Below are 27,704 nucleotides of genomic sequence, written 5' to 3' on the forward strand. Positions count from 1 at the left end.
CATCACGTGATCAGCTGTGTCCGTAGGACACAGCGATCACGGAGATCGCCGGGTGCGCGCCCCCTGGGGCGCGCAGGAGAGCGCGTTCTGGGAGGACGTCATATGACGTCCACTCAGAACTGGCTGGACAGGGTTTTTTTTTTTTTTGTATCGGGAGGGGAGGGAATGGGGATAAAGTGTATGTGTATGATGAAATGTGAATTTATGGTGGTTTTGTAGAATATTTTTTAAAAGAAAATCTAATAAAAGATCTAATTAAAAAAAAAAAAGAAGAAAAAAAAGGAGAGTGCTGTAGTGCCACATGGTAGAGTACGGTCACAAGTAAACTTTTGGCATCTCCACTATGCTGTGCAGTGTGTCCATGTCCAGGTCATCTGATTGAGCTGGATCCTAGCAAATTCTTCACTCCCTCCTCTATGTCATAACTTTGCTGCAGTGCCACTCAGCAGATAATGGAGCTACATCATTGTCAATTAAACCTCCATAAACAAATGGAAGATAAAGCACTAGAGCTTTATAAATTAATGTTTCCACTCACAACCAAGTCCAAAGCCCTCTTATACATAGGAATTTATCTAAATGAATCAGTAAAACCATGTATTTTCATAGGAAACTATCAATGAACTGTATAAATAGGGGACATATTATAAGACTCATAGATCATATACATACAAAAAGGTACTATTAGAAAACAAACAAAAAACATTAGTACATTAAACCAATATCCAAATGACTTCATAATATTAATAAAAAGGTAAATTAGATTTAAAAAAAAAAGGGAGGGGATTGTTTTTCACATAAATGCTATCCACCCATTTACTCACAAGACAAATGGAAAAATAGGATGATTAGTGAAGTGATAATTCACTGCAAATCCCACAATAGAAAAGGTGAACTCGATACTATCCAATAGGCATCTAGTATGTGCATGATGTAAAAAAAATATTCTTGATGAAATAATACTGTGCCACCTGGAGGCCAAATACATGTTGAATAGATGTGTATAGGTGACACATCCAATGATACAAATCTGTAGCCTGGTTTCCATTTCTAATTGGACAATATGTCTAACATATGAATGGAATGCCTTAGATAAGAAGGTAATTGTATCACCAATTCTTGCAGGAAATTGTCAGTGTATCAGCTCAGATTTTATAGCGCCATTAAATAAAGAATATAGATGTTCTGTCCCCTTCACAATCTCATCATAGAAAATACAGTGTCAATAAAATACTTTAAGCCCCTCCCCCCAAAAAAAAACACTTTTCAAAAATATGTTAAACTGCGACAGAGTCCATAAAGGTCCCTTTAAGAGTGAAAGATTCAAATAGTGTGACAGTCACCATGTACTCTCCAACAAGTGAAGTGCCAACTTCAGTGTATTTACACCTTAATAGCACCCAAACTCCTTACCGCATATATTTGATTGCTAAATCATAAGAGATTGACAGTGCATGTGAAATGACAACCCAGCAATCATAATCAGCCCCAGGTGCCAGCATCTCTGCAAGAATCTCATATTAAAGTAAGGAGAGCTCTGAGCGCTTATTGGAGGGAAGGAACAGCCCCCCACACACACACAGGAAGGTCCCTCCCGTGTCACCATTTTTCTCTTGGTGTCAGAAGTGACTCATGATGGCAGAGGAGTGAAGCAGCAGAAAGTGCTTTGGATAGAGACAAGTGCATTCTATAGAGAATATGCTTTGTTCATATATCATGTCTGAGGTTTACTATATGCACTGCATTTTATATGATGAGATCATGTTAAAAGAATAGCGCGCCTATATTCTTTATATGTTTTCGACCCTGTGTTTGGAGGCGCAGTGTGCTACTTCTTTATTGCGAATACACCATGCACAAGGGATGGTTTGTTTTTAAAGGGCCATTGGGTGTATTCCGCTCTCATATGGTCATCTCCATCCTCTTAGAATATATTTGGTTTGCACGCACCCTATCTCTCGGTTTGGATGTCCATGTGGATAGCCAAATTCTGACAAAATCCGCTGTTGTTTCCAAGAAATTAATGTTAAAATTAACAGTATTTCAGAGGGTGGGGGTGGAAAAAGGAAGAGACCTCATGCATTGCTGTTGTGAAAGTATATTGTTTTTTTTGTTTTTTTTTTCATTCGAAATAAGTCCATAGAATATTCATGGCAGAAGTTCCAGCTGTAATCTAATGACCTTTGTTTTGCAGGCCTCAAATAACATCCGATTAATTGTGGGAGCAAAAGACAAGGGAGCTGTGCCTTTATCCAATTCAACTACTGTAAACATACGCATTCAGGATGGGAATAACAATATGCCAGTGTTCACTAGCGGGGATAAAGTGAGTATTTTTTAGAGGGAGCATTTTACTAGTATTTGAACACTTCGTCTCTCACACCCGTTCACCTATTCTGATATGGACCTGTTTATTCTGTGATAACTTTGTCATTACTTAAGATAACAATGTAATACATATATTGTTTAAGTACAAACAAGGCTTTCTTTTTGCAAATATTGTCTTGCAACAAAGATTTTTTTTTTGCAATCTTAAGATGGTTAACATAACGAGACAAAAAAGTGAGCATTTAAACACACTAAAATTATGATTCTGGTACAAAGCATTGCAAAATTATTTACAAATGTGTTTTTTTTTTTTTTCAAATTTTGCGCTTTTTTTTCAATGTGATATGTGTAAGATATGTTAAAGGTGTAAAAAATATTAATGAACAAAGCCAACAAAAACTAAAAAGTTTAAAAATGATTAGTTAATAAAGTAGAAACAAGCATACAAAAAATCAGCAGAGAAATTACAACTGAATGGAGAAGGAGAATTCGTTATTTAGGGCTGATTAGAGTAAATTAAGGGTACATAAAGGGTTAAAGAGAGAAACATTTAATTATATAAAAAAAAAAACAAAACTTTTTTTGTACTTGTCAGGTCGCTTTAACTGATTTCCATCTACAGATTGCAGTCCATTCCTTTTATCTGTAGATGAATAAACAGAATAGTTACAAATATGTTTCTTTGTATCTTTTCTGTATTTTTGGCTGAGCAATGTTGTTGATAGACATTATTAGACTGCTTTTTTTTGACAGCAGCAGATACTGGACCTTCTCCGTGTACTCGGCAATGCAGCTGCCGTTGCCATGTACAGGGACGGGGGATCCCGGCAGAAGGACTGGGCGTTCTACACATTCCCTCTGTACAATGATGACATTTTTTTGGGCACATGTAAATGATCAGTCTGCACCTGGTTAAAGTGCATCTTCTATTTTGATCAATGATATAGTGTAAAAGGTAGCCATTTTTTTTCTTCACAGCTACGATGGCTTCAGTGTATTTCTCTGTATTAATTAACCACTTGCCTACCAGGCACTTATACCCCCTTATTTACCAGGCCAATTTTCAGCTTTCAGCGCTGCCGCACTTTGATTGACAATTGCGCGGTCATGCAACATTGTACCCATATGAAATTTTGATCATTTTTTTCTCACAAATAGAGCTTTCTTTTGGTGGTATTTAATCGCCACTGGGCGCTTTACTTTTTGCGCTATAAATAAAAAAAGTGCAAAAAATTTGAAAAAAAAAAGTTTCTTTGTTTCTATTATAAAATTTTTCAAACAGGTAATTTTTCTCCTTCACTGATGTGCGTTGATGAGGCAGCACTGATGGGCACTGATAGGGGGCACTGATGGGCACTGATAGGCAGCACTAAAGGGCACTGATAGGCAGTACTAATGAGGTGGCACTGATAGTCGGCACTGATAGGTGACACTGATGATGGGTACTGATAGACGGCACTGACTGGCATCACTGCTGGGCACTGACTGGCGGCACTGACTGGCACAACCGCTGGGCACTGACTGGTGGCACTGACTGGCAGCACTGCTGGGCTGCACTGGTGGGTGGGCACAGGTGGGTGGCACAGGTGGGTGGGCACAGGTGGGTGGCACTGCTGAGCACAGGTAGGTGGCACTTCTGGGCACAGGTGTGTGACACTGCAGAGTGGCACAGGTGGGTGCACTGCTGGGCACAGGTGGGTGCACTGCTGGGCACAGGTGGGTGATCTGCTGGGCACAGGTGGGCGGAGCTAGTGGACGCACTGCTGGGCACAGGTGGGCGGAACTTGTGGGTGGCACTGCTGGGCACCGATCATCAGGGCACTGATCATCAGTGCCCTGATGATCGGTGCCGATCCCCGCTCTGACAACTGCCGGTTCTCGGCAGTACTTTCCTCACGATCTGACAGCGTGAGGAAAGTGCAGCCGAGAACCGACAATTGCATTTCCCTCTGATCAGCGTGTCATTGGACACCGCTGATCACGTGGTAAAAGGCTGCTGTGATTGGCCTTTTACCACATCACGTGATCAGCTGTGTCCGTAGGACACAGCGATCATGGAGATCGCCGGGTGCACACCCCCTGGGGCGCGCAGGAGAGCACGTTCTGGGAGGATGTCATATGACGTCCACCCAGAACTGGCCGGCCGCAGTGCAGCCGTCATTCGGCTATCTGCGGTCGGCAACTAGTTAAGCTATATGCCTGTTAAGGCCATCAGGCCCAGACTGGCCACTTGCCCAGAGAGCCGGGGTGACGTACTCAGTGGTAGCTGCCTTTCTCTCAGGACTGGCAGTGTGCATTTGATCTCTCCCTCTGTATCAGGAGAGGAATTATAGTGGGCACAGACTATACACAAAATCGTATCTAATGGCAGTGTTTCATTTGAAAAAAAAAGGAGAGATTGTGCTGAGGTGTGTACATGTCTGTGAGAATCTAACTTGTGGTGCACCTATCTAAGCATATTTTATGGGTGTAAAAAGGTTTTTGCTTTATTTAAGTACATCCCTTGAGCCCCTACCACTGGTAACACAATATGACCATGTCTACTATTCACTATACACGCCACATTACCACTCTCTTGTAATTGCCCAAAGGTGTTCCAAAGCCTTTTATAATACAAGCAACAACCCTGGCCCAATTGACACCATCCCCACTTTCTGCTGCATTGCGCTAAGGAACCCGTGGGTTTTTTTTTTTTTTTTAGCTTTTTTTTTTGGTTTTATCATTCAATGGGCCCCACTTATGATCCTGCACTCAGGCGCACTAATTTAATAAATGCCTCTGGTATCAGCATTCACCCCCCCTTTCTGTCCAACATTGACTCCTTACTGTCTATATACTATCATTAGCAAAATGGGCTGCTCAGTGTAAAATGTTTAGGCCTGAAGGCTATTCTTCCATTTTATATTGGAAAACTCTATGGAGTTGATATAATCAAGGCAAATAGGCTGTTCACTCTGCAGCTGACATTGCACTTTGTAAGAAAATGTGCCCCTTAGTGTAGTGAGCCTAACAAAGGAGGTGAAGCTCTGCTGACTTCCATCATCCAATCGTGTGCAAACAAAAATGCTATTTTCTTTTAATTTTCCTCGCATGTGATTGGGTATAAAGTGAAACTTCACTGAAATATGTGAGACATTTCAAAGTGTTCAGTGACTATGAAGCCCATACATAAAATCAGGATGGAGCCACGCAGTATCAGAGTAGGCCCTAACCCTTTAGCTGCCACCAATGTTCATATGGCTGTGCAGCTCCCAGATTGCTTCTCACACCACTGTTACTATGGCCCATTACCCCCTCCCCCCCCCCAACTGTCTATTTCATATGTGGTTATTTATAGAAATGGTACACAAAAGCAATGAGATGCATCTTCACAGATGCAGGTTGATGTTTGCAAAGTCCTAGCACTTCCCTTGTGCATGGCCCCTTATCAGTTATATGGAGATTACACGTCTATGGTACATGCACAGAGCACAGGAAGATGACTGCAGCATACTGAAGGGGTCACAGGAGCATATCTCTATACACACTGCACCCACTGACATGTGCTGACCCATGGGTGTGTATTGCAGCCTGCTTTCATCATACAAGCATTTGGGCACTGGTAAACCTTTTTAATCTGTATGAGTAATGATAGCTTTAGTGGTTGTTATGCAGCCAAAATGCCCCATTGGGAAGAGACTTAAACATAAGCTCCAGGCAAAGAACTAAAATACACAGATGGAAACATAGAAGGATTTGTAATTCTGTCCATTCAGTGCTTACACTGCCTCGTCATACAGTCAGGTGGATAGCACTGCTTTCTTGGTTACATGTAAAGGTACACACTGACAGCACTGGTTGCATTTAAAAAGTTCTACTTTAAAGGATGTTTCACACCCCTGGTAAGTAGCGATTAATAGTGTAAGTAAGCTTCTGATTGGTGGAAGTGCTCCACACACAGCCGAATGATTCAGCAGGTTGACAAACCCAGCACCAATTGCTTCTTGTTGGAGGAAAAAAGAGCTAATATAGTGGGCACTGAATAATTATGCTGCTTGAGTCAGGGTTGGAGATCTGCCAAATTGTGATCTGTGCTATGAACCGAGTGTAATCCATTAGTACTAATAACAGACCTTCCTTTACAGTACGAAGTCTCTGTGCAAGAGGGAGAACTGAAGAAGGAGGTGCTACGATTAAAAGTAGAAGATAATGATGCACCGCAAACTCCAGCCTGGAGAGCCAAATATAAAATATTGACTGGAAATGAGGATGAAAATTATAACCTGACCACAGATCCAGAAACAAATGATGGAATCTTGAGCATTGTAAAGGTAAGGATGATGTCTGCTCTTCAATATCAAGTCAGTTAATCTTTGGTGAAGACAGGTTCACTTCCAGTCCGGACACTTTCTCCCCCTTCCAGTCCAGGCCAATTTTCAGCTTTCAGTGCTATCACACCTTGAATGTCAATTGCGCGGTCATATATGTGTATTTATTCACCACTGGGATTTTTTTTTTTCTATATAAATGAAAAAGTCCCAAAATTTTGAAAAAAAAGTGTTTTTCTTATAAAATTTTGCAAATAATCTTTCTTCATAAATCTTGGCCAAAATTTATTCATCTATCTTTTTATAAAAAAAAACAAAAAAAAAAACAAATTCATTTATAACCAAAAATTAAAAAAAAGTTTTTATTTTTTTACCATACTGTCACCCTAGCAGTACAGTGTCACCATAGTTACACTACTACTTGTGGGGGGTGATGAAATTTTTTTTTTTTTAAATTTAAATTTTTTTTTTGTTACTTGGTATAAAGCTGTTGTGAATAGCCTTGTACCTTGTGACCTCTGTGATCATTCACAGATTTCACAAGTAGTAAGCAGTGATGTCAGGAAGTGACATCTTGTTTACTGTCCATGTGATCACTGATTTGTCAATCAGTGATCACATGAATCAGGACCTCACACAGAGGTCATGTACAGCAATCTGTGTTCCAACCATACCACCCGTATCGGCAGCGCTCCCGTTCGGCCAAGTATCGACATGGGCCGGACAGGAAGAAGTTAATTGCTGAAAGTAGGATCTTCTAGAATATCTTATAGAATCAATAGAATCTTATAGAATATAACAAGTTTCCCTTCAATATACAGTATGTGACTAAAAAAATAAGATCCAGCAAGATCTTGTGATTCACACAATGAGACACTGGGGTGGATTTACCAAAACTGGACAGTACAAAATTTGGTGCATCTTTGCACAGAAACCAATCAGCTTCCAGATTTTATTGTCAAAGCTTAATTGAACAAGCTGATGTTATAATTTGATTGACTACTATGCACCGCTGCACCAGATTTTGCACTCTCCGGTTTTAGTAAATCTCCCCTTGGCTTCCAGCAATCACAGACATTTTAATCAAGCACATATTACATCCATATTGTATAAAATAAATAACTATTGACTATGACAAACACATCACTAAGTTATCTGAAATCAAACATTATATACAGTATGTCCATTATGTGGGTTAAGCCAGTACTTCCAAGAAGAAGCCTTTTTTCCTTGTCTGTGTGTTAAAGGCCAATACCTTTTTTTTCCCCCCAGCCTTTGGATTATGAAGGTACACCAACAAAAACACTTCTCTTAACAGTTGAGAATGAAGAACCATACTTTTCATGTCAGGACAAAAAGCTCAGAACGGACAAGGCAGTTGCATCACCCAACGTAACTGTCATAATCACGGTGATAGACTCAAACGACGCTCCCGTTTTCTCCCCTAAAGTTAAAGTCATTCGAGAAAAAGAAGGTGTGAAGGTGGGGACAGTCCTTGGGACATTCACTGCAACTGACCCAGACAAGGTGCCAAACAAAATCAGGTACAGTATCTGCATTAGTTCACAATGATTCCTGAAGTAATCACCCAAGGTAGTGTTGTTCAATCTGGTGTACTACCAAGATTCTTGGCAGCAATTGAGAAGACTTTAGGGGCGCTATTTGAATAAGCAGCTGGATACTTTAATTCTTACTTCAAGCCAACTCACACTAACAATATCTGGCCTCCTAAATAAATATGATAAATATATGGAATTTTATAAAAAGCTTCTATAGTGCCAAGCAGGGGTCAGAGGTACCATTAGATATAGTAGTCCTGTGTCTATAAGTCAAAAGACCCAATTGTGTGGAAACACAATAAATCCTATACATGTTTATTCATTGTCACTAATTTCTTAGCTGGGTAGTGTTCTCAATTAAACAAATTTCCCTGTATTATAGAAAAAAAAAAAAAAGTTGTGGAAGCAGAAGGGTGTCCTTTGGGCAACTAGGGGTAATGGAGTGATGGACATCTAGTTCAGGCACTGAGTATAAATTTAAACCTTCCATTTGTTTGATAGGTATACACTAGCACAAGATCCTGCAGGCTGGTTGGTGGTGGATGAAAATACAGGAATTGTTTCAACAGTACAAGAACTGGACAGAGAATCTCCTTTTATTAATGGAACTACATACACAGCGTTGGTCTATGCTATAGATGATGGTAAGTATGGCCTTGTATTTAATCACTAATGTCTGATTAACCATGCATAAATTATTAGTCTTCTCTAGACTTACAAATCAATAAAACCAAAAGGTTTGGAGCGAACGTGATTCCATTTATTGCAAACGTCAGTTAAGGTACAGTTAGGCCAATAAAGCCACCTTTATTTTAATATCCATTCTGATAATCCTCTAAAATGGTTACTTTAATTTTATTAATTTATTACAGGTATTTATTAATGCCGATAATTTTCACAGAGATTTACATACTGTACATTCACATCAGTCCTTTCCCTCGAAGAGCTTGCAATCGAAGGTCCATATCTCACATGAATACACACCAACTAGATCTTTGTGTGGCCACTGAGACTGGAAATGAGGGCAGATCACTCCATAGTGGGGACAGATGTGGAGAAAGGTTGAAATCGGTCAGCTTTTTGATTGCTGCCTGTGCTCCTGTTGGGGTACATAATCTCTCACTTCCTGTGTGGTCAGTTGGACAAGAAATAGAAAGTCTCCCCATGGTTAATATAGACCACCATAAAAACCTCCTCGCTCTTATACAAAGCTAAAAACAAAGGTTGTACTAAACCCCATCTTTTAAACCAATCAATTTTTGAAAAGGATGCATTCATTCATAGAGGCCCTTTGGTAACATAATAAAAACCATGTAAGCAACAGAACCCAAGAGGAAATCAAGTTTTTATTGAGTTTATTTTCCAATGCGATATAGTGTCATGGCGTAAAAGATATCATCTCTACCCATCATTCATTTCTGCACAGGAGACCCTCCAGCTACAGGAACTGGTACAATATCCCTCTATGTCTCTGATGTAAATGACAACACGCCGGAGCTGGTTACACCATATGTGTATAGATGTGATCATCAACTGGACATTCCTTTCACAGTTGAGGCTGCAGACAAAGATATGGACCCGTTTGCTGGACCTTTCAAGTTTGATGTGGCTGATCATTCCAGAAGTATGACTGAAACATGGCAAGTCAAGCAAGTCTCTGGTTAGTTTATTTATTCATTTTGCACCAAGAAATCACATGGCTACCAAAAAGCTTATAGTCTGATGTTTTACACAAATACAATAGATAGAAGTTTAGGTGGAAAATAACTTGCCAGAATGTTCTTTGTTTTTGTGATGTGGAGGTTTTTGTACAATTCATAAAATGGTAGTGGTGGGAACTTGAAGCACAACTCCACTTTTCCACCTACACTAATGATGATTTGCAAATCTAAAGATGACCGACCACCTCCTATAGCTATACCAAGAACGTATATGGTGTGATGGCCTCCAGTACATAGTTATTGGTAAATATAATTGTACATAGAGATTGTACGACCAAGTTGTAAAATATTCCATTATGTAGAACTGCATAATTACACACATGTGAAGAGAGCCAAGGTAGTTATAGTTCCTAAACCAATTCACCTCTTTGGAAGTACATAGTATGTCCAAAGAGTGATGGGTTAATTACAAGTTGATGGCTGCAGCAGCAGCCATCAGCTTTTGGCCATTTTCCTCAGGCAGCTCCTGGCTGCAAAGCAAAAGTGATCTGTATAGCTGTGTAACTGGCAATCACTTTACAGTGTGGGTGGTGCTTAGCTATTGACACATTACCTGCTGTCTACTACATCCAGAATGCAAAGCAAACACCTTTTGAAAGAAGCATTGCCAGCCTGGGGAGAAGGTAGTGTTAGTCATGTCCATCTAAAATCTGCTAGTCTAACAAATTGAAGCTGAACTCTAGCTAACACTTTATAAGCAGTTACAGCAAAGTTTTTTTTTTGTTTTGTTTTTTTTCGGGGGGGGGGGGGGGTTCAAATCTGACAGTATGGGGGAGACTTCTCCCCCATATTATCTGTCAGAGGGACAAAGAAGTCAACAAGCCATTTTTCTAGTATTGTCTTGAAAAATTATTTTATTTTTATGCAATCCAAAGAAAAAACAACTTTTTTTTTATTTGAGAAGTGTTAAATTTAAATTATTTCTAATACAAAAAACAAACAAACAGCTGAAAATATAATAGCTAAGGTGAGAAGGAGAATAGAGAGTTAAATAGGAATACATTTTATTTAAAAAACAAAACTTGCATTAACTGACATGCTCATCCTTGTGATAAATAAATGTATCTATAAACACTGTTCAGACAATGCAGAGACACAAAGTAATATTTGTTTTACATCACAAGTGTTTATATAAAGCCATCAATTTACACAGTGCATTACATATATATAATATGCACAGGGGCAGACTGACAACTCATGGGGCTCCTGGGCAATAAGGGGATCATGGGGCCCCTGTGTCCTTGCCCAAACTCAAAAAAGCCTATGAAAAAGGTACCAGGGGCATCTCATGGGGCCCCCTACTGACCCCGGGCCCTCGGGCAGTGCCCGAGTTTCCAAATGGTCAGTCTGCCCCTGATTATGCATTCACATCAGTTCCTGCTCTCAAAGCATGTACAATCTAAGGTCCCTAACTCACACACATACATACACTTACTAGGGCCAATTTAGAGAAGGAGCCAGCATTTTTTTTTGGAGTGTGGGAGGAAACTGGAGTAAACCCACACAGAACATATATAAAACAAAGGTGCTCTGTAAAAACTGTTATACACAGCATCTACTGGCTATCATTTTGACAGCTGGGAAGTGACAGCAAATAGGAGGATTGGGGGGGAGAATAGAATATTGTCTACACATTGTAGTTTATTTGGGCATAAGCAGCACACCCAATGTGTACAGCTGGTTAAAGTTAATCCTTTCTTAGAAAGGTGTCATTTTCCTTCTATTGGTCTTCTGGTGAAAATCCAACATTTTGAGTCTATCAGTAGAGGAGGGAATCTATCAAATAGGTACACAAAAGGCAATAAAGAAAAAAAACTAGTAGTGGTTCTTACCAGAAAATCAAAGCCAACACTGTTTTGAACATGGAATACACTTTAAGATACTGGATTATAAAGTGTTTAGACAATGGAAATAATAATTTATTATATCTTTTTTTTTTTTTTTAATTGTCATATCTGTTTATTTTGCAGATAATACTGCAGAAATCTTACTGCTGAAAAGCCTTAAAAAGGGAAACTATACCATTCCCTTTGACATTTACGACAGGCAGGGCACTTACAAAACCCAAGCGCTGAATGTCAGGGTGTGCTCCTGCCCAGATCAGATGAATTGTGAGAAGATGGCACCAGCATCATATCAGCTGGGAAGTGGGGCGATTGGAGCCATCTTTGTAGCTCTGCTGTTGTTCTTGTGTAAGTATGGTGTGGGTTTGTGTCCTGTAGATTGACGGCCGGGCGTTTATCTTCTGACTCTCTCCTTGTTTTCTTTGCTAGTGGCATTATGCTTGCTCATGTGCTTCCTCTGCGGCTCTGGGAAAAAGAAGCACATATTACCAAATGATGAAGGGAATCAAACTCTTATCAAGTATAATGAGGAAGGTGGAAGTGCACTGTCCCAGGTAAGTCGTGAGTGCTCATAGGCCATTAGATTTTAGGCCTTGTTCAAATCTCAGCATAGTGGAAATATGAGTAGAAATGTGCATTTCTGTCCACATTTTGTTAAGATGTCACGCTCACTTGCAGTGGTATTACTTCTCATGGCAAAAGGGTGAGAAAAACACACACCTCGCTCAGTGCCAACATTTTGTGCTTGAACTTCTTTTGCATGAGTTTCACATGACAGGCAGCCCATTCAAGTCGACAAGCTGTCAAGCAAAAAACTAGCTTAAAACTCACATGACTACGTTCAGATGTGAACATAGCCTAAGAGTTGTTACAGAGACATATATTGCTGATCCTGTAGTGAAGAACCAACCTCTGAATGTGAAGCAGCTCCCTTTCTTTTAGGAGAAGAGATGGACTGCATCCTGCAAACTTTACACACCTGTACACGGCTCATCACAAAATGATGCAACGCCTACAGACTATGTACATTTTCCAACATATCGCTCCCTCTTCACACATAGTTCCACTATGATAAAAATATTACTGTGAATCCAATAAAACCTGGAGAGAAGAAAAGTTTGTTGTCTGTGACAGCTAATCGTTTTCCAGCTGTCATTTTTTAATGAACAATATCAGCTGGAGTCTGGGTGCTTCAGGCAACACAGACACATCCCTCCATCCTCCCCAATTCTTTGCATTCTCTTACTCTGTAATCACGAATATAAAACTTGTTCTTTATTTTTAACGGAGCTTTTCTTTAATGCAACAGGCCAGCCCAGCTACTCTGCTTGCTGCTGGAAATGGTACCATTGAAAATGGCATAAAGGTAAACTTTTATCTTTTTTTTCCTAGACGTAATAAAAAAAAAACAAACAATCCAGATCTAACCAGGCTGCTACAACAGTACAAACACACAGCAACTGATCAGAAACTTGATCTAAAGAGAACCAATCATCCATGTGATCTGAGAACCAACCACAGAATAAAAAGAACCAATTACCCATGTCACAAATTTCCATTCTCAGCTTGTTTTAATAGTGTAGCTTTTATTTTATTTTTTAATTCAGAGAGGGCACACTAATGTTAAAACCCCCAAGTAGTCATACTAGGTGCTGGCTCATATGCCTTCCTAAAGGATTCATTTGTTAGATTAACTCTTAAGATAAATTTAGTAAATTTAATAAACCTTCAAAAGTTAATATCCAAATAGTCACAGCAGAATGGCTGTTTGGTTATTCATGTTTGAAGATTTAATAAATGACACATTAACCACTTGCCCTACAGAGGATTCACCCCCCCTTCCTGACCAGGCCTTTTTTTTTTGTGATATGTTTACTGTACCTGACAATTGTCATGCGACACTGCACCTAAAATACATTTTTGTCCTTTTTTTCCATCACAAATAGAGCTTTCTTTTGGTGGTATTTTATTGCCTCTACATTTTTTATTTTTTGCACTATAAACAAAAAAAGACCAACAATTTTGAAAAAAAATAATAATATTTTTGACTTTTTGCTATAAAACCTATCCAGTAAAATTTAAAAAAAAGAAAATCAATTTCGGCAAATTTAGGCAAAAATGTATTCTGTTACATGTCTCTGTTATTAATTGGTTTACGTGACAGCGTCTACAAATGGGGGTATATATACTGGAATTTTTATTTTTTTTATACTAATAGTGGGACTGCAACGGGCATTCTGACACAGGGCTGGAACTGACTAACTGCCACCCCAATTACACTAATACAGTGATCAGTGCTAATAAAAAGCACTGACACTGTACTAATGACACGGGACAGAAAGGGGTTAACATCTGAGTGTATTTTACTAGGGAAACATGCTGCTGTATATTTCTCTGCTGAGCATGGTATTGCTGACAGGGGAGAGACCTGTGTTGTCTACACACAGGTCTCTCCCCTGTCAGTGTTACTCAGCGATTGCGGGTGAGGAGTCTTCGGCCGGGACCTGGTGATTGACATCTGTAGCCTCCAATGGTGGCGTGGGTAGGGCAGCACACAAGCGCCCCCTACCCAGATATGCAAATTGTGTGTATATATATATATATGTTTTTGCGCAGACCTGCAGCAGTAATTCTACTATAGAGCGGCGGGCAGGCGCTTAAAGAAGACCTTTGTGCCAGCACCCAATGTGAACGTCTGAGTTTCTGATAGTTACTTCCATACAGTATCTGTATTATCTTATCAGCAATAAAGCTAAACTCTAAAAATACTGATCCTTGCAGTGGAGTTCCCCTCATGCTGTAAGGGTTAAATGCTCATTATTGTCTAGGAAGAACAAAAAGCTCCTCCATGCTTCCTCCCAGCTGCAAGACTGGACTTTCAAAGCTGCTTCTCTCCTCTCCTATCGGTTTGCAAGCACTGCAACCAGTTGTCTTGCTTTGTGAGGACACCAAGAGGGTAAATTATTACAACTGGAGAGTGCAAAATCTGGTGCAACTCTGCACAGAAACCAATCAGCTTTCAGGTTTTATCGCCAAAGCTTAATTGAACAAGCCAAAGTTAGAATCTGGTGCAGCTGTGCATGGGAGTCAATCATTTCTGAGTGCACCAGTTAAACTAAATCTGCCCCACTATTCAAAGAAAAATAGCCAGCTGCCAGAGGAGTGAGGGATAAGGCAAGAGCATAACTGCTTTTTATGTTCCTCCCAGACAGAAGCATTTATAATAAAAAATTGACCATTGCATTGGGTCTTCCCCCCACTGCAAGGGGTCAATGTTTTATTATACCCAGAATTCAGTTTTAAATATATTTAGTTGAAAAACTGACATTGCAACCGAAACTGGAGTCCACATCCAGGCCAAGTTGGCCATTTTGTCACAATTACATTAATAATAACTAGAAACCTGCTTTGCACCTTGCTTCTGGCTCTGTTAGAGGAAACTGAGCATAACAATGTAGCAGATTCTACTAATGCTTTCAGTATCTTGAAACTTGTTGTCCAATAGCATCTGAAGAACTACAAATGGTCCAGCCGAGATATGCTGTGTTCATCAGATGCTGCTTGAGCTAATGCTGATCTTCCAGCTGTCACAGAGCTGCAAGAAGCAGCTTCTCTTTCAAGCCAAGGCTTGTACTTCTACAACAGCTGGAAGGCTGCAGGCCACTCGGTGACACAGTGTAAATATACAGCCAAATTATGCAAGGTCTTTGTGATTTTAGTCTCTAGTTCTGATTCCTGCAACTGTATACCTTCACCGAAAAATATATTTATACAGCAGTTTTGGAAGCTGCAAATTGTAAAACAAATATATGTCTACATAAAGTAAGCCCTCATTCAATGTAAAACTACAAGTACTAGTATCTTCAAAATAATAAAGGGCAACTCCTGACAACACAGGTTGTCAGCGATCCTGCAAAACTGATCCACAAATTCTTGACCCTGGTCTGTCTGACCACTAGTGTCAGAACAATTTAAATTATGGTGTCACCTTTCCTACACTTTCCAGAATGAAGAATAAATAAAATATTTAGGAAATCCAGCTGGATAAGAGTGAATACGTCATTATGGCTTTGAGTATTGATGTTTAACCCCTTCACAACCAGGGAATTCTGTGCTATTCTGTGCCAGAAAAAAGCCCGGTTACAATATGACGACAACAGCTTGGCACGCCTCTCCGGGCTTTTTTTTTTTGCCAGGTGGTTTAACCTACAAGTGCCCATATATCACAGATATGTTAGTTTTGAATAAGGCTTGTCTCTAAAATAATAATATCTATGTTTTAGGAGAAAGAAGCAGTTGGGCGAGCGGTGTCTAACAGCTTGTCTCGGTCACAGTATCAACAGTGGGAAGGAGTGAGTACTGCCAATTTTCATAGCAATATAACAAGACTTCTAGTCAAATATTTCCAGACAGATTAAAGGTAGAAAATAAATAAAATCTCTCCCTTTTATTCAGGAGAGAGATAGTGTTGGACGAATGAAGCCACGGGCACAGTATCAACCCTGGGAGGCGGTGAGTATTAATGTTTTCTGTTATGTTATCCTACACATGGGTATACCAACATATGAACTGGTGTTCCTATCTCCTCTAATGCATGTCTCTCTCTTTTATAATGTCAGGACAGCGTTAAAAAGTGCATTAACATTTTAAATGATAAAATGCAAACTTTAGAACGATAGGCAAACTTTCACCTTGGAAAGAGTAAGGTGGGCGGGGGGTATAGTCCCTGTCAGGTTTTTGGCCATCTGTGTACCATTGGAGATATTTACCTCCACTTCCAGTCCCATAGTCAAACAGGAAGTTAGAAAATCTCCATAAATGAAGGGAATTTCTTTGGGTCCCCTGGTCCCTATTGGAAAATGTACCCTCTATTTCTTTTCTGGAGACAACCCAACATTTTTATTATTCTTTCATTTTAAATGATAATGGTAAACAGGACAAATCGAGAGGGTGAATTTCCCTAATGGGGGCACAGACAGCAATAATTCCTAATAGGTGTCTCCACTCTGTCCAAAACTTAAAAGTTTTGCCTTTAGTTATACTTTAAATTTTAGATCGAGTGGTGAGTGCTTGCAATCTTTGCCATATGTTTATTGTTTTCTGTGTCCATGTTAGGAAGATTTACTAATTGCCCTAAACACCAGTGCCACACAGACTAAAAAATATACACTGATCAGGGTTATTTTTTACCAAAGAAATGTAGCAGAATACATTTTGGCCTAAATATATGCAGAATGATTTCGTATTTGCTATATTTGCTTATACAAGAAAAATTTAAAAAAAAAACATAAAGCACAGTGCTGATTAAATACCACCAAAAGAAAGCCCTATCTGCTTTAAAAAATTAATTTGGGTACATTGTTTCCTGACTGAGTAATTGCATTTCAGTGACGGCACTGAAAGCTGAAAATGGCCAGAGCAGGAAGGGGGTGCAAGTGTCTGGTCTTGTGGTGGTTAAGGATTCTGTTGATAGGCATTTTGAAGCCCTGGTAAAGGCCTTATTTGATCTGGCAGGTCCAGCCCTGCATTCGGCAATTGCTGCCTTGTCTATTTGCTAGATTATTTGTAACTGGTCAAGATGCATGGACAGAGATCAGGAACATGTGCCTTTTGCTCTGTTTTTTGTTGATGCTTTTGAGAATGTCATTTGACAAGGCTCAAGAATCTCATATCTCTTTTTGGCTGATCTAGGAGCCCATGGCATTCATGGCAGAGGTTACTTGGATGACCTCCAGCTGAAGGACTCATCAACCAGAACCCTTGCCTAACAACATCAAGAAGGTCAATTCAGTACCTTCAAACCTTTGGCTGGATAATCAACTTTACAAAATATGCTCTCCAGCGCTCACAACGTCCCGAGCAACTAGATTTAATCTGACACATCCCAAGCCAGAATCTTCCTCCCACAGGAGAAGATGGTCTTCCTAAGGTCCATCTCTCACACCTTCAACTCACACACCCCTCAATTTGCTTCTGCATGAGGGTTCTGGTCTTCATGGTGACCCCCTTCTAGGCAGTTGCCTTTGTGGTTTTCCTCCAGACCCATTGAATCCAACATCCTCAAGAAATGGAACAAGCAAATCCAATCATTAGATCACCTAGTGCTTTTGTCTAGTGTTTATTCTCACAAATCTAGTAGAAAGAAATCCAACATGGAGCCTCCCCCCTCCCCCATACAACTGGTGACACATTCAGATTGCTAAAGCATCTTGTATAGTAAACAATTAGCATTTAAATAAAAACAAAAACTTTTCTATCTTTTGTTGCATTTCGGTTCTACTGATTTGCAGCCACTTCCTACCTACACATGCATTCCAGCAATGGCTGCATGGCAACTCTCATGATGATGACAAGAGTGGACTAGGTCTGTGAAATGTGTATAAAAACAGCCTCCATTGGCAGACCAGGTTACTGTGACAATGCAAGAGCACATTTTTGTTTAGACACCCCCAATCCGTAAAAAAAAAATTCAGTTTTAAAATAAGGCTGTAAAAAAATTTAAACCAGAAAAAAAACAAACATAGTAAGGCCTCATTCACACATGGCATACTACGGTGTATTCCTGTGCTACATGAATGCACAGGTGTTCCATGCATCCCCATGCAGGCAGTACCATTGATGTCGATTGGGACGCAGCAGCTGCATGGACACAGCCGCTGCTCCCTAGTTGACTGTCTGGGTTTGGGGTCATGCACCTACACTGATGTCAGATTGGGAGCAGTAGCTGTGTCCATGCGGCTGCTGAGAACCAATTGACAAGACATGAATGGGGACTGCCTGCATGGGGATGTACAGAACAGCTGTGCATCCCCATTCAGGTAAACATGGTCCACCATGGGTATATGTTTTTACATTCCCTGTGAACGAGGCTTTAGTAGGAATTTAGCAGGAACTTTGTAAGTTATGTTGTGTCTATGTGGGCTAAAATTGATTTTAGGTAGTGGATTTGCTAAACATTTGCACAATTATTGTAAGTTTTTTGCTGTGTTTGTGTAATTTTAGTGAAAATATTATTTTGATAAAACATTGTTGCAAATATCATGGGGTCTAAAAAAAAAAAACAATAGCATCCTATTACTGTTCTGGGGGGGGGGGTTTCTTCACAAATTCTGAAAGTTGTATGGTCAGGCTACCTGAGTTTAAAAGTGGAGTGCGGGGCCTGTCGGAGAAAGGGTTGATGAAAGCTGAGAATGACTTTTCAAAATAACATTACAATGTTAAAAACCTGATGAGCTTTTTAAGTGGTCGGCTTTATGCATGACTGAAGGAAACTAGCATTAACAAGCCATTTTATTAACAGAACGGTGGTGTCGGTGTGGGGTTGGCTGCTGGAGCTGGATCTGGAGCTGGAGCAGGTGCAAGGCGATTAGCACAAAATGGAACTTGGACACAGGTAAGGGACGGTTACATAGTTGTACTTGTTCTTCAGAAAAAGTGACAACCCCCGCAGCAGACAAATATACTTCAGGAAACCTAGCTGGCATTGATGACCTTCTAAAAAGAACTTAGATGCCTGCTGTCTGACTTCAGTGTTTTCTGGGACACTAACTTGGAACAAGCATGTAGATAATAAGGCCAGGAACTCCTGATCTGCACATTCTGTTCTGGGGTCAGTGACACAAGTGTTTAAGCTATTGGATCAACATTTTTAGAAGAGGAAGTCAGTCACCACATTATTTCTTTCAGTACATGTTCCTTTTAATTAGTTGCACAAAAGAACAATAATGTGAAAATCTAAAGATTTCGGCACAGACTATAATTAATACAACAGGCACAGAAGCCCAACATGAGCAGTGCAAGATCAGTTTAAAAATCTTCCGATTTACTATTACAGCAACTTTTACATGTCCCTCTAGAAGGTACCTGAACATGGAGTCATTGTATCTAGGTAGACTTAGCCCTGGTTCACACTTGATAAAACTTTGAAATTGTGCAACTTCTAGTGAAGCTGCACTATTTCAAAGTCGCATATCATTGCAACTTCAGGTGCAACTTAGCAGACATCTGTGCAACTTCATGAACAGATATCTATGCAAGTTGCATGTGAAATCGCAAAAAAAAAAAAAATAGTGCAGAGACTACTTTTTAATCTCAGTTGTGCCAATTTGAACCAGGGCTTAATATATACACAGACATTGCCGATCAGAATTCTGTAGATAAAATTGAATTTTACCCTGACTTTCACATTTTTCCATCTAGGGTTTGTAGAGAGCTGTGACAATAAAAAACAGCCTCTGTGCACAAGAATAGCAAGGGTCACTTTAACTACATCAGAGAGAAGCAATGATACGTTGGTGTTTCATGGAGTATTGCTGCAAAATAAGGTTTCCAGTTAGCACTCCTGGAGTGTTGATGAAGTTATACATCTGGCTGTCCATAGTCTAAAGTGATTGTAAAGGAAATCTATCAAAAAAACAAATAGAAATGCACAGAGTGGCCCTGATCCTTCTCTTCTCAGGTCCCCTGCCATCGCTTCTGGCTCGTCCCCTCTTGCTGGTGCCCCCAATAGGAAGCAATATCCCATGGGGGTAATTGTGTTGGGTAACTCCCAAGTCCCGCTGCTGCATCTATTAACACAGACAGCGGGACCTGGACACTCCCTTGTCACTTGATTGATAGGAGCGGGAGCCAATCGTTCCTGCTGCTATCAATCCGCCCAGTGAGGAGAGACAAAGCCAGGAGAGCTGCAGGTCTCACGCACAGCGCTGTATTGTGAAAGGGGGAGGGGGGATACTTTTTACACAGAAGGTTTTTTACCTTAATGCATAGATTGCATTAAGGTAAAAAACTTTGAGGCTTTAGAACCACTTAAAGTCCGAATCCAGACTAAACAAATGAATAACATAGAATAAGCTGTTAAAATATTGTTTACATTGTATAGATAATAGAATGATGGTTGTACTTTTCAGCACAGTCAAGGAACCCAGGGAGCATTGGACACCAGCTATACATCAGTGAGTATCAAACACAACTTTCAGCAAAGTTTTTATGCTATGGCTGGTGTAATACAGAGAAAAATCCACGCTGATGAATAATAAATATATCAGTCTACAGCTGAAATGGCAGCCCTCTAGTGCTATTAGACAGATTTCAGTGGTCAATATATCGGTGTATCACTATCGGCTGAAAATAGGGTAATTGGCATTTTGCCAATAGAAAAAGAGGTGATGATAATATCATTGACTCCAATACAAAATCGCCCCCTATTGACTTAAGTACAAAATTGCGTCCCATTGACCCCAATGGAAAAACACCTCCTGTTGACTCCAATTTTTGTGTGTTGCTTTCAATAAAAGTTATCTTACGTTACTGGATTGTATTTTTTAAATTCACGTTAATTTAAATTCATGATTTTAATTAAAAAGTCAAATACAATTCTATATAAAAAATATGAAAAGAAAAAAAAAAAATTGTCTATTTTGGCTTTGGGCATCCTGAACTTTCATTTTGGTGCACCACTATTAGACCTGGCAGGAAAAATTTCTATTCTTAACCTCATAGTGAGTTTCTCCTGCTATATAACCAAAGCTTGGTGGTAGAGGCCTCCAGGGTTCACTCACTTACCACATAGCATGGTTTTAGTGCTGCAATTGAAATTGGCCATTTTGCAGACCTCCAACTATGAGTTAACTTGGGCCCTTATTTGTATATATTCTTGTAATCCCCAAAGCATCTAGATGGAGCAGAGCTTGTGAAAGTAATAGCATATTGACATACCTTAAGGAAAAAAAGGGATGCTTCCACAAGTTCAGAGACGGTATCATGTTCTTGAGTGTACCATCAATCAGCAGAAAAGAGGTTAACACTAGCTTGTCAGCAAAATCAGTAACTATCCTCAATAGCTTGTCAATCGCTTACTCAGCAGAACAGTATAACAACCCCCTAGAGGCTCACTCAGATGTTTACCTCAAGTCCCAGGACAACACAGAAAATATACGTCACTATTCTTGCAAAGATAGAAATCCATGACTCTGCTCTTACTGCTTTATAGAAACTGATCCCCTCTGTGTCATAGATTCAGGATTGCTGCTTCAAGTACAGTCACCGGGGGATAAATGTACTTCCTAGTAAAAACCGCCTTAACCATAAAGAGAACCAGATTCTTGCATTGGTCCAGTTGGGACTATCTAATCTAAAATGATAATTTTACAATCTTATAAGGCCACAACCAGGAGACACAGATATGGTGTCCAGACCGCTGCCAGCAGCCTGTAAACGTCTACGAGCTGAAAGCTGCTATGGCTGGACGCTGTACTGAGTTCAGCACTGTACATTTAGTAATATATGCACCCAGGGATGAATGCCCAGAATGTATGAAGTCTGGCCCCCCAACATTAGTACCGCACTCACTACAGTGCCCACCTACCAAATTTTCGGGTTCTCATAGACCTTCACAGTGCATCTGTGCCTTCTGCCGGCACAAAAACCTCCAGGATCTCAGGCACAGAGGCTAGATACCTAGTGTGCATGAGGTCTAAAAGACTTATTTTAGCCCCATATTTTTAGCTTTAGTTACTTTTAGACCTCATTCACAGTGGCACTGTAAACCTGCATTTACATGCGTTTAGAGGACATTTCCAAACATACAAGCATGTTACATAGTTAGTCTGGCTGAAAAAAAAAAACAAAAGTCCATCCAGTTCAACCATTAAAAAAATAAAAGTTATAATCCTACACCCACAGTTGATCCAGAGGAAGGCAAAACAAAAACCAGCAAAGCATGATCCAATTTGCTCCTGCAGGTAAAAAATTTCTTTCTGATCCCCCGAGAGGCAATCGGTTATTCACTGGATCGACTTTACCTATACATGTTATATCCAGTTATATTCGGTGTATCCAAGAAATAATCCAGGACTTTTTTAAAGCAATCCACTGAGCTGGCCAGAACCAACTCTTGAGGGAGTCTATTCCACATTTTCTCAGCTCTGGCTGTGAAGAATCCTTTCCGTGTTTGGAGATTACATTTCTTTTCCTCCAGACATAAAGAGTGCCCCCTTGTCCTCTGTGATGACCTCTACACTGAGTTCACTATATGAACCACTGATGTATTTATACTGTACTGTATTTATATGGTAAACATGCCTAAATACAGCTATAGATGCTATACAAGCAGAAACATCTAAATGCAGGGTGATCTGGGGGACATTAGCTTTTCTAAATGTAGAAGTCATATGGCAATTAAAACAGCTTAATACAGGAGTGCCAGTGTGAATGATGCCTAGATCTGACTTTTCAGTGTTGAGGAATTCAAGAGTCTCGTAATTGCCACCTTTTTATCTGCCTGACATCATACAGTTGTACAACTCTTGAGAATGCATAAAAACAAATAGGATCAAAATCGTGCCATGAACACTTCCCAAATGCTAAAAACTTAGCGTTTAGTGTCATCTTGAGACAAATTCAAGGCTCACCAGAATATACTGACCCCTTATGGAAAAAGTAAGTCATGTGGTGCTTTTCCCTAATGGGGTTTAAGCACATGGGATGTAATGATAGATAACTGGCTTCACTGTTGCAATTTTATTTGAATAGCTTTTGTTTTATTTGGGTATTCTCTTACGAGTGCATGACTATCTCAAATAACCATGCTCTACAATCCGCTTCAACATCAGGGTCTATTATTTGACACTTAAAGCAGAGCTCCATCCAAAAGGGAACGTTCCACTTCAAGGCCTTGTCCCTGCTCCCTGGTAAGGAATGGCACCTTTGGGGAGCTGGGAGGGGAATGAGTACCTGATTTTGACAGTTTCCCACTGTAATCTCGTAGGCGATTGAAAGCGGAAGTCTTCCTCAGCCCCTCCCCCCTGCAGTATTTTGGGACACGGGACAGGTCCCAGAAGACTGCAGGGCCATTCACAAGGCACATCGCAGCTTGTGCATGCGCAGTGGGCACCCAGCTGTGAAGTCGCAAGCTGTCACAACCAGTTGCCCACACTTAAGATGCTGGCTCCAGGGACATAGGATGGTGGTGAACCCGACTGAAGTGAGGACACTGCTGGATTGCAGGACAGGCGAGTGCCTGTTTTTTTAAAAAGTCAGCTACAGTTTTTGTAGCTGCTGACTTATTTTTTATACCGGAGACTGGAGCTCCGCTTCGAGCACTCGGGAGTTGGGATGACACTGTGTGAGGTGAGGAAGCTGACAGGACAGCAGCTGTCATACCTTATGGGATATCTCACTCTGACCGCACATTTAAAAGTGTCCCGAGTCAAAATAAAACAAGGGACAATAACTAAATATTTATAACTATTCAATTTCTTGCATCTCAACCTGCACCATCTGCATGATCGTTTTCAAACGGATATGCCTTAATTTTGAATGTACGCGTATACAATGTGTGGATATCCCTTGACTAAAGAGTGTATGCAGTTATTAGTGTTGCCACTAGATGTCACAAGAGTATAATAAAGGAATGGCCCTCCTAAGCCTGGAAGCATACAAAATCAAGATGCCATGGACCAACAACAACTGTTTCACTTAAAGCAGTAATAATCGATTTATCCATTTAAACCTGTAGGCCACTCTCTGGTTAAGCTCTTAATCCAGTTGAGCTGTCTTTGGAGGAGCTGTCTGTCCTCTTCCTGTTTTCTCACAGGGGACACTTAACAAAAATTTAGAATGTACAAATATGTCATGGATAGGTTTTCAGAAGAATGTCAAAGCTTTCCAGAACATGGAAGACAGACACCGACATTACACTAAAGCACAGAGGCTGATGTTTCTGGTCAGCAGGACAGAAGACCCTCAGTATTACTTCACAATGAAGCCCAAAATCAAAGCATTGCTTTTAGATTAAAAGGATAAATTCACCTTTTACAGAAAAAATAATAAGTGCACATATTTTTTCAGAAAACATGCAATTATTTTTCCTGCATGAGTATGGAAAGCATTGCACCTGCAATAGGTAGTCATGGGTGTAATGTGGGCTCCTGCAGACATGATCTCTGGCTTTCAGCCCCTCTTTATGAGAAGGACATGTCTGTGGACTATGAGAGCACTCAGCAGCACCCCCCCAGTCCCCTGAAACTAGTGGCTTTGCTGCAGTGCCCACTTGTAATTCTAGTTTACTCAGTAACAGGAAAGTAGGGCAATAGTTTTCACAATTGCACAGTTTTGTGTACAGCTTTTGATACGGTTACAGTAATAGTAGTTAAAGCAGTGTATATGTCCCCATTCTGTGGGGTCCTGTGGTGGGTGAATGTTTTACCCAATATTCACATCAGACACACCAAGACTTTCCCCATAGAATGACAGTGGGGAAAAACAGAGGTTGCAAGGTGCTACAAGATCAGTGGTTGAAGTCCAAAATATTAAACCTACCAATCAAAGCTCTGATGTGGACATACTGTATGTAGCTCACCTCAAACTACTAGATTTGTCTTTAGGAGCCATTTTCATTCTGAGCCACAATGCACCCCTTTATCTGCATGTATAAAGCATGTTACTCTGCTAGTAGAAAAAGTCAAGCACTGTATACTTTAGCTGTCCTGCTCATTAAAACGTCAGTCCATTAATTGGCCCAAGACACATTGACAGCATTTTATTTATTGTTGTATCCAAGTCCACCCCCTAGAGACCACTCATGCCAAAGTATACAACTTTCAGTGACATTACATGTGGGAACTGCCTGCCAACTTAGAATACATTCCCAAAGATGCTGTTGCTACCTTGTATCACGTGACCCAACTTTGATAAGGTAATTAAACTAAATTGACTCTAACTGCTTCCTAGTAACCATATCTATAGCAGTCTTTTTCAACTAGGGTGCCTTCTGTGTTCTTCAGAGTTGCCTTGCCAAAATGTTTGAAAATTGCCCAAAAATTGTCAGCAAGTGCAGCATTACAACCTTGGGCTCTGTGAGGGCCAGCCATTGGTCGATGATGCAATTGGTTGATAAGGATGAGGTGCCTCCATCTTTGTTTACCCCTCTCCATCAGCACTGAGGTTATTTAGCTGAGGGAGATAATTGGTTGAAGACTAGTCAGTACTAGTATACAAAGGTTTATTAGAATAAATCCCCTCAATTGTTGGGTGCCCTACATGTTGCTATGTTATGTAAAACTATTACTTTAGTGCTTTACATTTTAGAATGGGGTGCCTCAGGAAAGTGCGGGTTATTAAAGGGCACCTTGACTGAAAAAAGGTTGAAAAACACTGGTCTATAGGACCAGATTTCAATTAGGTATTCTACTAGCACTCTACACACCTTGTCTGGCTCTTTCCATGCACCTCAAGGTGCCTTTGCTGAAATATTTCTTACCTTTCCGCACCCACCCCTTTGGCTGCTGGGAACAAAGACAAGATATCTTATGTAAGCTCCAAGTAATGGCCTAGATCTTAAAGAGATAAGGATTCTCCCCATGTGACAATGATGACTTAGCAAGCTGTCACCAAGTACCAACACTATCATGTGTTCCCCCATACCCTGAAGTAGCAGGTATATCTCTTCTCTTCCTGGCAGCTACACATAGTAATAAGGGAATAAAGGGAGGGCAAGTATGGGCAGCTGGGGAGGGTGGCAGTTGGCTTGTGCAACTCTTAGGGCTTGTTCACACCATGGTGCAGAGACATCACCTTTTCTGCACGCGTTCTACAAGGGCACAACCAGGGGTGGACTGACAACTCATGGGGCCCCGGGGCAATAGGGGATCATGGGGCCCCTGTGTCCTTGCCCAAACTCAAAAAAGCCTATGAAAAAAGGTACCAGGGGCATCTCATGGGGCCCCCTACTGACCCCGGATCCTCAGGCAGTGCCCGATTTTCCAAATGGTCAGTCCGCCACTGGGTACAACAAAATCAATTGTTCCCTATTGTACCTGTTCACACCACAACACTGGTATCATGTGCAGATTGTTTCTGCGCAGGAATCTGCAACATGTATAAAACTCAGCATGCATGAAAAACGATGTCTCTGCAAGTGAAATCTATGCATCAGTTTCCTTTGGTTTTCATGCATGTATGGTGTGAACAAGGCCTTGAAGTAAACCTGTTGCTTTGTGCAGCATGTGCAAAGCACAAGACTTTAAGACTAAAACAACCAATGTAAACAATAAAGTAACATTTTTTCCAAGCCTTCGAAGATCTCTCCTTTCTAGGCCCCAGTACTCTTTACACATCCTGGTCTGAAGGGCTTTGTAAAAGCATACCATTCCCTGTAATAAAGCTGAGTACCAACTTGACGTGTCTTCTATTGCAGTGCTTCTCAAGCCTTTCCTTGGGTCCTACCAGCAGTTCGTTTTTGTGACACACTTTATAATTATGTCATTTGCAAAACATTAACCACTTGCCCGCAAAAGGATTTACTCCCTTCCTGACCAGGCCATTTTTTATGATAAGGCGCTGCATTACTTTAATGGACAATTGCGTGGTCATGCAACGTTGTACATAAATGAAATGTATGTCCTTTTTTTCCCACAAATAGAGCTTTATTTCTTTGGGATTTGATCGCCTGTGCGTTTTGTAATTTTTGCACTATAAACAAAAAAAGACCGAGAATTTTGAAACAAAAAACAATATTTTTGACTTTTTGCTCTAAAACAAATCCAATAAAAAAAACTAATTTCATAATAAAAATTCAGGCCAAAATGTTTTCTGCTACATGTCTTTGCTAAAAAAAAATCCCAATACATGTAAATTAATTTGTTTACGTGAAAGTTATAGTGTTTACAAATTTTTTTTTTTTTAACTAGTAATGGTGGCGATCAGCCTTATAAGCGGGACTGCGGCGGGCATACTGACACTGGGTGGAAACTGACTAACTGCCACTTAGATCCCAAGGACACTAATACAGTGATCAGTGCTAATAAAAAGCACTGACACTGTACTAATGACACTGGACAAAATGAACATTTGGGGCGATCAAAGGGTTAACTGTGTGCTATTTAACATGATGTGCTGTGTGTGTTTTACTAGGGAAACATGCTTCTGGCAGGAGAGAGACCTGTG

The 27,704-nt window shown here is 40.3% G+C and overlaps 1 protein-coding gene across 2 annotated transcripts in view; it reads left to right on the forward strand.

The window, feature by feature from the left end:
- The window catches only part of LOC149440439 (cadherin-like protein 26), a 113,117-nt gene that overhangs the window by 69,891 nt on the left and 15,522 nt on the right, over window positions 1-27,704 (forward strand). The window contains exons 7-18 of one of the 2 annotated variants that reach the window (XM_089658662.1): window positions 2,195-2,326; window positions 6,453-6,638; window positions 7,908-8,179; window positions 8,696-8,838; window positions 9,621-9,854; window positions 11,886-12,107; window positions 12,189-12,313; window positions 13,069-13,125; window positions 16,043-16,111; window positions 16,215-16,271; window positions 19,060-19,152; window positions 20,669-20,713. In XM_089658662.1, coding sequence (XP_089514788.1) covers window positions 2,195-2,326; window positions 6,453-6,638; window positions 7,908-8,179; window positions 8,696-8,838; window positions 9,621-9,854; window positions 11,886-12,107; window positions 12,189-12,313; window positions 13,069-13,125; window positions 16,043-16,111; window positions 16,215-16,271; window positions 19,060-19,152; window positions 20,669-20,713 — 1,635 coding nt within the window. The remainder of the gene's footprint in view (window positions 1-2,194; window positions 2,327-6,452; window positions 6,639-7,907; window positions 8,180-8,695; window positions 8,839-9,620; window positions 9,855-11,885; window positions 12,108-12,188; window positions 12,314-13,068; window positions 13,126-16,042; window positions 16,112-16,214; window positions 16,272-19,059; window positions 19,153-20,668; window positions 20,714-27,704) is intronic. The other variant, XM_089658663.1, reaches the window with a different exon arrangement.

The sequence above is a fragment of the Staurois parvus genome, unplaced genomic scaffold (assembly GCF_062004578.1).
Source record: "Staurois parvus isolate SC_StPar_1 unplaced genomic scaffold, SC_StPar_1.0 ptg001087l, whole genome shotgun sequence".
NCBI classification, from domain to species: domain Eukaryota; kingdom Metazoa; phylum Chordata; class Amphibia; order Anura; family Ranidae; genus Staurois; species Staurois parvus.